This window comes from Xiphias gladius, chromosome 14 (genome assembly GCF_016859285.1).
Source record: "Xiphias gladius isolate SHS-SW01 ecotype Sanya breed wild chromosome 14, ASM1685928v1, whole genome shotgun sequence".
NCBI classification, from domain to species: domain Eukaryota; kingdom Metazoa; phylum Chordata; class Actinopteri; order Istiophoriformes; family Xiphiidae; genus Xiphias; species Xiphias gladius.
Genome location: NC_053413.1, coordinates 8249066 through 8260988, shown reverse-complemented (window position 1 = coordinate 8260988; position 11923 = coordinate 8249066). Strand labels below are relative to the sequence as shown.

General features: G+C 39.7%; 1 protein-coding gene across 1 annotated transcript; it reads right to left on the bottom strand.

The window, feature by feature from the left end:
• Positions 1–244: 244 nt before the first annotated feature.
• On the bottom strand, positions 245–8065 carry LOC120798470 (annexin A13-like). The gene is made up of 11 exons (XM_040142725.1): positions 7955–8065; positions 7058–7133; positions 6048–6142; positions 5791–5961; positions 4804–4837; positions 4429–4508; positions 3682–3750; positions 2249–2350; positions 2057–2132; positions 1847–1959; positions 245–1609 (listed from the first exon to the last, which is right to left on the bottom strand). Exons 1-11 carry the CDS (start codon positions 7967–7969, stop codon positions 1490–1492), a joined length of 951 nt encoding a protein of 316 aa, XP_039998659.1. The 5' UTR covers positions 7970–8065; the 3' UTR covers positions 245–1489.
• Between the last annotated feature and the right edge of the window lie 3858 nt (positions 8066–11923).

The following is an 11923-nucleotide window of genomic DNA, read 5'->3' as shown; positions in this document are numbered from 1 at the left end:
GCAAAATGTTGTGAATAAGTAATATCATAATGTTCATTATACAGTATGTTAAAGCATATTATACATTTAAAGGTTTTATATGTTAGACAATAACTCATTTTATTGCATATTATAACATTAATGTCACTATGATTGCATCAAATACCATGACTTTTTTTCCCCCTGAAAAGCAGCAAACACAATATTCGTAGTGGCGCGATACTGCCCTCTGCAAGAAAGAAAGAATAAAACACCTTTGGTGGAGTTCAAATTTATTATCACGACATACATATTTTTATGCCATTAAAACGGGTTAACAATTACTTCTTTCATATAAATTAATGTATTAATTTTTCTATTTGATAATCCAACAGTATATCTTAGTCATTTCTATTACTGTACTCTTATAAATTTTATAAATAAAATTAGTTCAGATACAGTTCCATACATTAATACAGGCAGTGTGACCATTGTAAGTGATTGTAATTAAGGAGTTAAAGAGCACAGTTCATGTCTTGTTCAATATTATTATCATCATCTAATGATCGTAAATGCAAAATGACCTCATAACTAGAACTTGACTAGAACTTGGTAGTAAATTTAATGACTGACTGACAACAGGAGAAAGGCAACTGTCTAATGAGGTGAACAAATGTGAGAACAAGGCAGCTTGTGAGCTGTGATTAAAAAGAAGGCTACAAACAGTTAAAATCCCACATGGCATTGAGGGATGTGACTACAAAAAACCCACAGTGTATCCTTAAAGCTTTTGATATTAGGATAATAATGTCATCATGTACTCCTCTGGTTTTTCAGATATCAGAGATCAAGTGTGAGAATTCGGCACTTCAGTGTTGCAGCAGAAAGGAAATTGCATTGCTATTAACTCATGAAAGGCAACTTTGAGGCTAATAAAAGTGAAGTTGACGATGATGATGATGGATGACAGAGATGAATCATGTTACAATATATAAAGTAAGAGGCTGCATATTTTGTGATGAGCAGCAGCTGCCTCTTAATGTTTACAGGTTTGGGATAAGCTTGAGATGGTGGACTGAGAGCCGAAATACAAAGACTGTAAAGCTGCTGATTGTGAATAAAGGAGTTCTATTGGATAAATAAATTAGCATGATGCTCAGCTGCACAAGTTCCATGTAAATTCCAAAATGCTGCCATTACATTGTAAAACAGATAACAAATATTCAATGCACCTCTATTATTTACCAGACTGTAAGGAAATTTTTACTGAGTGTAATGTTCTTGGCAAAACTGTGTCAAAAACTGGGTAATATAATAATGAGTTGGATTTTGGCCCATGCTGCAAAGAGAGCTCACTGTCTCTAAGAGTGAAGAGAGAGAAGAAAAAGGATGTAAGTAAAATAATAGATAGAAAGAAGTCCATGAAGTGAAAGAGTGGAACTGTTAAAGTAGTAAAAGGAAGAGGAGTGAGGAGAAGGAATGAGTAGATATAGAGGTTAAATAAGGCCTGTAGGAGGAAAGTGAGAAGAGTTTAGTGCAGGATCTCAATGAGGAGGCGTTTGAAATCTCCACCGCACTCTGAATCCAGGGCATCTTTCAGGGTAACATCGTACTTCTCCAGGTACATGTCCTTAACTGTCTCCAGGTCGATCTGTGGGTTAACAACAGAACACTGCTGTCACCACGAAATACCTTTTCTTTGTCTATTTTTGTCTCTGGACGGAATATTAACGTGGTCCAAAATGACTTTTACAGCACGTTTTAAGACTAAAATTTGGTTTTGATAATCTGAAATCTCTTTGGAAAAGTTAATCAAACATCATGTCTATGTGGTTACTCAGTACGATTAGACATTTGGCTGTGGAGTTACACACACACACACACTTGCCTCAGAACGGCCTACAATGATGCGAATGAGTGTTTCCTCATCAGAGCCCAGTCCCTTCATGGCAGCATTAAGGCGTCGGGCAAAGTACAGCTGTGGGTTCTTAGCACACCTCACTATAAATCAAGCACACAGATACAGAATGTGTTACGACAGGAACTGAAGACTGACGTGGTAATTCATTGGCTTGTGAATGATTCTGTTCCAACTTACCCAGAGCAACGTAGCAGTCCTTGAGTGTTCCTGTGGCCTCGGAGTCAATGGTGTCCAAAATGTCTGTCCCTGAAAGCTGAAATGACAAAATAACACATTAAATTAAAAACATAGAAAAATGTTTAAATCTTTTTTCTTTTTTTTTAAGTGCCAAAAGCAGCCTTTTCTTGCAGGACTGATTTCAGTACTTACAGACTCATAGGCTTTAAAGGTGGCCTGAAGCTGCATGTAGTTCCTGTGTGTCAGGATGTAGGTAAAGGTTGACTCGTCTGTGCCAAACCTTCCTTCTCCTGCCTGACAGGTACACAAAGAGGAAATAATATACCAACATCTGGGAATATTTGTCTTATCATTAGAGGCTTCGTATTCATTTAAATCCTCAAGATTAACCTGTTGAATGTATGCTATCTTGGCTCATTTGATGAGATGGACAAGTGCAGGATAACTACAGGATAATTCTCTCATCATCATTTCTCAGTTCTTTCATACTTTTGGTCATCGTTCCATTAGATTTTGCTAAAGTTAATTAATGAGATCTGGGTGATCTGGTGATCAGTTATGAAAACAAACAGAAACCAGCTAATAGACTCAACTTGCAATTAACTGTACTTTCATGAAGAGGCATATGAGAATGACTATGAAACTTCACGATATAGTAACCAAGACTAAGAGTCTACAGCCATGTTAGCAACTCTTTAAGGCCATACTTAGGGACACAGTGTTGCTTTGAGCTAAATGCTAACATCAGCATGCTAACAGGTTAACACTTACAATATTAGCATGCTAATGTTTAGCGGGAATTTACCATGTTCATCGTCTTAGTTTAGCATGTTAGCATGCTAACATTTGCCAATTAGCACATAACTCAAGGTACAGCTGAGGCTGATGGAAAGGGGTGCAAGCTAAATGTCATTAGCTTGCACGTAGGTCATTGACCAAAGTATTGAACATGATGATGGCAGTAGATGATGGCAGTAGATGAAAAGTTAAGGGATCACCAAAGTTATTCAATTTTATCCTGTAGGGAACACGATTATCTGCACAAAATTTCATGGAAATCCATCCCATTGAGGACATTTGACAAAAAAGCACAATATTGAACTTCACTGGTGCTAGAGGTAAAGTCAGAAGATCACCGAAATTACTGGGATCAATTCCATCCACAGTTGTTCAGATATTTTGGTCTGGTGCAAAGTGTTGGATACTATCCCCTGAACTATTGCGCTAGCATCGCTAAAAATATTTGTCAATCATGTCTTTTTAATAGTATATAAATTAGAGAATTCACTTACAAAGAAGCAGCCTTTGTAACAATACTATCTCGGCACAAATTTGTACAATATTACTGAAGCTTCAAATATGAAACTTCATACCTTAGATGCGAATTTCCACACAGATTCCACAGTTCTGTACTGTAATATAAGCCACATTATCACAGGAACAACCTTTGATTCAATAAAATCTGTACTTGTGAGATTTACAAGTCATCCTGGGCTCACATGCACTAACATCTAAAACTAGGATCACATTACCTCGCAAACATCAGTGTGATTTAAAGGGAAAACTATGAATGAAGGCTCTAATTTGGAGGAATTTTGCAGCACAGATTTCATCTGAGAACGTACCTCAAACAAAGATGTGGCATCCTGGCTGGCTAAACCCTCATCCACCTCATAGCCTTCATCTCTGCTCGCCTTTGGAAAAAAAAGGATATCGGAGAAGAGAGGGATACAGGAGAGAGATATGATGGGAGAAAAGGAGAAGAGAGGTTAAAGAGGATGGATATGCAAGATATGAGGTGATGCATGTAGCGAGAGTGTGAGGAAAAAGACTTAGTGAGTGAAGGAAAGGTCAAAGAGATGGATTACAAAAATAATCTCAGGCATTTAATGGGATAACAATCATCTGCTCGGCATTAATGGGAAATATGTGAAGGCCATTGAAGTGGCAGCTCTTTGGATAGACATCACTGTGCAACGTTAGTCACACTGGGTTTGTCTTTTCTCTCTGCAGGAAGGAAAAGCGAGGGGAAGCAGAAAAGGGTGGAAGCACTGGATGGCAAAAGAGCCAAAGCATGCCAAACAATAATGTGATGAATGTCCAGTGTTCCAGTGGGCGAATCCCGGCATGGAGAACAATTCTGAGAACCCTTATCAAATGATAAATAAAGCACTATTCTGCTTCTTAGAATGGCTTCCTCCCAGATTCAAGATGTCCACTTAAAATATCTAAATGTGGTTGAAAATTGTGGTAACTTTGGGATGCTGCTTAATGTAATGGATTTAAAGGTACAACTGTCCTCTTGTAACAATCCATAGCAATGCAAGAAGTGTGTTTCCTGTTTAAATAAACCCAAAAGATTCAGTGTTTACCTGCAGCAGTGAGGTCAGCAGGTTCCTCACATCTCCACTGGTATCGTCCTCGATGTCTGCCTCCAGGTCACGCTCATGCACTATAGGGTAGAGCCAAAGCAGGTAACCACTATTATGCTGTCACACTATTTTTTAATGTTTTGTGAGGACTGAAATTTGACACTGAAACTCAGACGGCATTTGTGGCCAGAAAGTGAGGAAAACGTGGCTCACTTCACAGTGATTCATTCCCAAAAGGGATACACCCAAGAAATAAAGACAAATATAAAAACACGGGCTGTTCCATGGTTTAGTTAAATGACAAAAGTTTCCAGTATGAGAGGAACATAAAATTGGTAGCTGCTGATGCATGACTCAGCGTGGACGAAAACTCACCCTGGGCATATGCCTCCTTGTAGCTCACAATGTCCTGTTGGGAAAAGGAAGATGAGAGTCAGTCAGCTACTAACATTAAAGATACTATAATCAATATTCTTATATTAGAAATGGGTCAAATGACTACATGTAATTTGAAAGGGGTAGCTCATAGTAACAAAGATTCTAAAACGCACCTTGGGCTTTTAGCTCATTGTTTTGGGTTTATAGCCAGCGAATTTGCTGTTTTGGTTCAGTCTCACTGATCTCATGTTGTTTTTTCAGCAGGAGCAGCTCTGATAACAAACTGTCTGCGACCTGCCCAGCACCAAACTGCAGACAGACAAAGTTTGCGACTAGCTGATGAAAATACTGAAGCAGCTAAACTGTTCAATGCTCCTTCCCGTCAGGAGTTGAAGTGAATATTTTTAATTTTATACTCGCCAGGTGGCCAGAACCACGATTTTAAATGAATGCTCATGTTGTTCCGTGTCTGCTGAATTTGTAGATCAGCACCTGTTGGCTAACACCTTTGCCGTAACATACGTATTAGGTAATAGTATTTTTGTTATTGTTGTTTTTATTGCTTGTTTCTTCTGCCCCTATTGTGCCAATAAAACAAAACAAAAAATCATTTGATGCAGGTTTAACATCTGTTTAGCATCAGGAATGAACCAGGGTAATGAACAGGGGTGCTATAAAGAATGAAGAGAAGGGAAACAGAGCCATCACAAAATCTGTAAAGATGCTGATTCTGCCTCTTCTGCACATCCTTACAGTGACTGGAAGTCATAAATATGACTTGTTATGTAGCCTGAAAACACACTCTATGGTGCCGTGCTGTTTTGCTGAGAATGGGTCTAATCAGGCAAGAAAAGTGAAACCACCTGTGTGGGAGGACTATGGATGTGTAGGGGCTTGGATTGGTTTATCGAAGTTAAGCTGAAGTTGAAGAAAGAGTGAAAATAGCAACACATTGCACAGCTACAGTATCACATGTTGACAGACCTCATTGGTGGCTGTGCACAGGATCTCTACCAAGACAGCTTCATCTGTGCCCGCCCCCTTCATGGCCTTCCTCAGCTCCTTGGCGAAGTAAATATGAGGATGGTCCAACATGGCGATGATGGCTTTCTCGAAACTACCTGTCAGCTCCTTCTTCAGGACCTCCTCCAACTCCTGACCAAACACAGAGGTAACACTTAGGTAACATGGTGCGTGGCTGCGTCTGTGTATATAAGAGCGAGAGGTACGCAGGTACTTACATCATCATACTTTTCAAAGTAGGCCTTTTTGATCTCCACACGCTGAGCTGCAGAACGATTGGCCAGGATTTGGGTAATGGCCTCTTCATCTGTGCCTGGAGAGTATACAGCAGTGTACACATAAAGGGCTTACTTGAGAACTCTTCAAATACAGTAAAGATGCTTATTAGACATATTACACTATTACTCGACACCTAAAAAGCCTTTTAAAGACAGGCGGTAGTCTGGAGGAGAAATCCTGTGACTCAACCTGGACTGGCCTTTTACTGAAATGGCTGCCAGGCAAAGATATTTCAGTTGAAAATGGGGTAAAAGAGCTGTTTTTTATGCACTAAAAATGGCTTTTAAATGTTTTGTTTACAATAAATCAACTTCACGGAATGTAATAGTGTTACAGACAATAATATATATGACAAAGTACTAACATAACTGCCATCTCATTTGTCAGCATGTTAATTGAGGGGAAAAGACTGAAAAGCTTTTCACTGATGCAAATAAACTTCTAAGACGTTTTGTCTGTGATATACCAGACGCTATAACTTACAGTGACAGCTGTAATTTAAATGGCAATAGCAATGATAACATCCTCAGAAGGAAGTTTTGCAAATACTGTATCATACTGAGGACGCCATTATGGTGATGTATACTGTAGCACCTCCCAGTGGACAGATGTCTTTGACAGATTGCCTTCTTTAAACATACTCTGCAAGTTGGGTGGCATAGGTCTGCAAATTCACATCCTCTTTTCAAACAATGTTCCATTCTGATCATGACTTTTGGCTTACTGACACATTAAGACAAATAAAAGTGTTTTCGCATCATGTGACTCTGTTGCTTCTATATTTAGGAAAGATGAATGGCTGCATTAATAGTCAGCGTTCATTGTGATCAGGCGGACAACTGGGTGCCTTTCTAACTAGTGAACGGAGAGAGAGAGAGAGAGAGAGAGAGAGGCTTCACAACAGCACAATCACTGACAGAGGAAGGAGCAAGAAATCACATTCACCTACCTAAACCTTTACATGCTTTTCTGATAGCCTTGATATCAGCTGTGACATCAAAGTCCTCATACGGGACTAAGGTGGGCTAGAGAATAAAAAGTGACAGGATCATTGACAATGTAGGGCTCGTTCATAAAATGTAAGCAAATATGTCAAAACTATGAAATGATCCCCTCGACACATGCTTTTAGGGATGTGTACACTGATATATTGTACCAAAGCAGCCAGCAAAATCTTACAAAGTGATGCAGAATAACAATGAGATTAAATGTATATATCCGTAACTACTGGTGTAAGGCTACACTAGTTTGAAGGCTTCAAACAGGTAACAGAACGAGGTTCTGGGGAGGATTCGTCGGGGGACCATCCATCCCGGGGCCGTGCCCTCTCCCGCAGGAAAAGGGCGCAGCCTGTGTGCTTGCTGAGTCACGAGCGGCCTGAGCGTTGGCAGCGTGCAGCCTCCTCTCCTCGCCCGCCCCTCGTTTAGCACAATGCGGCCTCATTGATGGGCGCTTCGGAGAAATTCCTGCTGGCTGCTGCCCCCTCGCCTCGGCGAGGGAACACTCCCTCTGCTCGAGTTAACTGCGCAGGTTCTGCTCCCCCACCGCTGCCTGCTGACAAGCGGCTTGAAACCCTCTCCTGCCGTAAATAACGAGCCGGTCATATTGTTTTGACGCTGTCTGCGGTAGGCTACTCGTTGCCGACTTTCTGTGATCTTGTCCCTGTTGACTCTACGACTCTTTTCCTGACATTACTGATATTATGCGACTGCATACTCAACCTTACTGCACCGTAAAAGCACCGGACCGGTTCATCCCCCTATTGCAGTTCTACGGTACCAATTACGAGTTAGTGTTATTTTAGCTGCAGAAGTTGTGAATAAATAAACAAATAAAGTTGTCTTACCTGTACGTTGCCCATGATATTCCAGACGGGTCGGCGCAGTTATGGGGTGTGTTGTGTGTTTCGATGCTGTGCTGTGCTGTGCTGTGCTGTGCTGTGCTGGTCTGGGCTGGGCTGGGCTGGGCTGTGGTTGACGTGACGCGTGTCAGGCCGGACGGCGTGTTCCTGCAGAGACTCAGCCCAGTCCGGTGCCGCAGGGATGACGTCAACGCCGCTTCTCAACTCGGCAGGATGGAGCTGGGTGCTGATGGAGCTGGGTGCCGGTGGATCTGGGTGCTGATGGAGCTGGGTGCTGATGGAGCTGGGTGCTGATGGAGCTGGGTGCCGGTGGAGCTGGACGCCGGTGAAAAATACTCCAATAACCAGTCAATCATCAACCTGCTGTTGGACTTGACGGGATTAAGAATTATTTGTTGCCACATATGGCCAGTGACGGGATGTAACTAAGTGCATTTACTTAATTATAGTTTGAAGCTACTTGTATTTTTACTTGGGTACTTTTATGCTACTTTATACTTCTAATCCACTGCATTTCAAATCTAAACATGACTTTTTACTCTGCTAAAGATTTTACAGATAGAGTTACCAGTGACTTTGAAAATCAAAATTCAACATACCAAATGGGCAGCTTATAAACTATGCTTTGCATTTAACTACCCAGCAGTGGACTCTAAGATAAGCTCTACCTCAGCCAGCTGAAAAATCCAAATGCTGCTTACACCTTGATGCATCACAGTAATAATAATCATTAGTAAGTACTTTTACCTTTGATGCTTAGAGTCCACCTTTCTGATTATAGTTTTGTCCTTCTGCTCAAAGCAAGACTTGTAATGGAGTATTTTTAAAGTGCGGTAGTTCTTTTACGTCAAAGATCTCAGTATTCTTCCACCACTGCTTGTGCCTTCTTGGGAGAGACAGTGTGAGCTTGAATACAACTGCTTTTGTAAAAGTGCACCTCTGAAATACTTTATAAGCCTTATATAGACTAAATTCTATACATAATTCTATACCTAAACATCTACAGAATGGTTTACTCCCAGTCTTAGGTACTGGATCACTTTACTGTGTTCTTAGGTCATTAATATGTGTGTAATCTCACTGGTGGGGGAATATTCAAATGTTTTAATCAAGTAAAAGTAGCAATATCCTAATGTTAAAACACTCCATTACTAGTAAAGGTCCCGCATCCAAAATCAGCAGATGTAGTTAAAGCATCAAAGGTAAAACCACTTATTATGCAGCAGAATGGTCCCTATCATGTGTTATATTATTATATATTATATCATAGAGTTATTACTGATGCATAAACACCTAAGATGTGTCGAGGTGGAGCTAATTTTAACAACTTTATAGCCATCCAGTTGGGTAGTTTAATCTGTATCAATGCATTTTACAAAAAAGATGTAATGTTTTGTTTGAAATGTTGCCTAACTATTAACCATAGCTGAATAAATCCATTCTATGTACAAAAACGTACAATATTAAACACTGACGTGTAGTGAAGTAGAAGTATAGAGAAGCATACAATGAAAATACTCAAGCAGAGTACCTATAAATTACACCTAAGCACAGTACTTGTGTTACATTCCACTACTGTCTAATCTACTTGTGAAGAGGCCATTCACAGTTTGACTCATTTGGCTCCCAAATTTGTCCAGCTTTATAGCAAGAAACTTTAAGGACAATATTTGGGCAATTTGTAGACAACTGTTACTCTCCTCCTCCACATGGTGGTAGTGTTGTACAGACTGATTGAACGTCAAGCATATGCTAGAATAGGATTTCCAGTGTGGTAGACACTAGCAGAAGAATATAGAACAGGTTTTTTGTATTGAAAGCTGATATTAAAACCTTTTTACCCACTGATGGGTTTCGATTAGTTAAGATCTGTGATGGTGTATGTTTTTTATTTATTTAAATGTTTGTATCTACTGGGAGTAACTGGTGGTGCCCTTTCTATTTTGATAGAATCCAGCAGGTGATCAACGTACATGAATCGTTCCTGTAACTCTCTAATTCACAGTCCCGAAGCAAACTGAGAGCCAAATCAGTGACGGTGGGGTTTTATAGAAATATTTAATTCAGAGTTGAGAACAGGGTATTTACTGTATGTACATGCAACACAATATGAATGTACAATATAAATACTCCCATGTGGATGCTACAACAGTTTGTAGCTTTTTGGAGCAACACCGTACAGTATAACGAGCATAAAATACATTTAGTGGGCGAGTTGCGATGCTCTGTTTCAAACATCCTTAAAACCATCTGATACAAACAAAGCTTGTGAAAGTTAGATTGGTGGGTCATGTTTATTTATGAAATATTTCACATTATAGATGCTGCTTCTGAATGCATGATGAGAGTAAGCAACACATATCTTAATCTTACACAGGAAATTCTTTCCTAAAACGCTTGATAAACACATGACTACATCTGACATCTATATTTGAAAAATCCCATGTGCTCCTTAGTCCTCTTTAAGTATTTCAGAATATATGCAATGTATTTTTATGCCGTCTGGTGAATTTTAGTGCATCATGGCCCCATGTATTTTCACTGTCATGCATACACAACCATAATGAAGCTGCACTGACGAACGTGTGTGACTACATTGCGTTAGGTGTCAGTGGTGGGTGGCTGACCACAGGACAGAAAGGCTGAGTCTCGCTGTTGTCCTTGTTGGAGATAATGTTGAAATGGTAAAATAATAATCTTCCGTCTGTGAGACAGTGGGAATAAAACTTTGGTCATGCATAGTCGTGGTTTCAGAAATTGAATATGTGCAAAGAATTGGAGGAAGGTGCATTCAAGCAGATGTAAGATGGGCAACTAAGTGATAGAAAAAATGTATTATTCACATCATCATCCCCAGTTAGGCTTGGTTTTGGTCCTTGAAAGACTTCACAATTGCTGTGTGTGTAGATACTGCAGCCTGTGATGTAAGAGTGTTTGTTTTTCCTTTTTTCTGCGATTGAGATGGGACATCCGGGGCCAAACAGTAAATAAATGTCATAGGGGGAGGGCCTCATGGATATTTTAGTACTGCTCAACTGTAACTGCAAGCCATTTGAAATATGTGTGTACATTATTTATAGCAATGCACATCAATCTCAGAAGCATTGTGTGGTACGTAGGGAGACAAATACCATAGGCAACAACATCAAAAGTTCCACTGTCATATCTGAGTACAAGTTAACCAATAAACATTTAGTTATTGGATGCTTGATACAGTAGTTTGCCACATGCGGTAGCTTTTTTTTTTTTTTTTTTTTTTTTTTTAGGAAAATACATACTGTATATGGAGAACTTTTACTGAAACATACAGGTGTCTTCATTTAGCTGAAATACAATCCCACATTTCTCTAATCAAACAAATCATCTTTGTGCCGTGAATTATGGTTTTGGCCTAAAGGTAAGGCATCACAGCTGTGTCTGGGGCTTTGGTCCTGCTTCTCTAAACTAACGTACCATATTTCCTTAAATCTTTTTCCCTGTCTGATTGTTTTCGTCATCAGCATCTGATAGATTAAGTCTCCGCCGGCTTACCGCTTAATGACAGTATCGTCAACATAATGGGATACATATGCCACTTTTCAATAAGCTCATTAGGTGAAGCATTTGCTGTGTTTGTGGACAAATGATTGTCTGATCTGCTGGTAAATATGATTAATTTACAAATCACCTTGACATGATCAGTGTGATAAAACATACAATGAAACTGACAAATGGGCGAGCAAAAGTGCAGACTAAAAATTCCTTTAAAGTGACTTCAAGGCTGCATTCACTGCAATTTAACAATGAGAAGTTTGCTATTTAGCAAATAGTTATGTTTGATTGCACCAGCGGACAGCAAGATAAATGTTCTTTTCTTCATGAAATCTTTTATACTGAGGTGACTTCGAGAAAAACTTTCATATCAAATACAATGTCGGATCTTTATCATTTTTTTTTTCTTTGCTTGTCCTCTGT

Coding starts and splice junctions, on each gene's coding strand:
- LOC120798470 (XM_040142725.1), bottom strand. Junction 4,838..5,790: donor TGTGCACAGCCACCAATGAG/GTCTGTCAACAT, acceptor TTTTCCCAACAG/GACATTGTGAGCTACAAGGA. Junction 3,751..4,428: donor TGCTGACCTCACTGCTGCAG/GTAAACACTGAA, acceptor TTTTTTCCAAAG/GCGAGCAGAGATGAAGGCTA.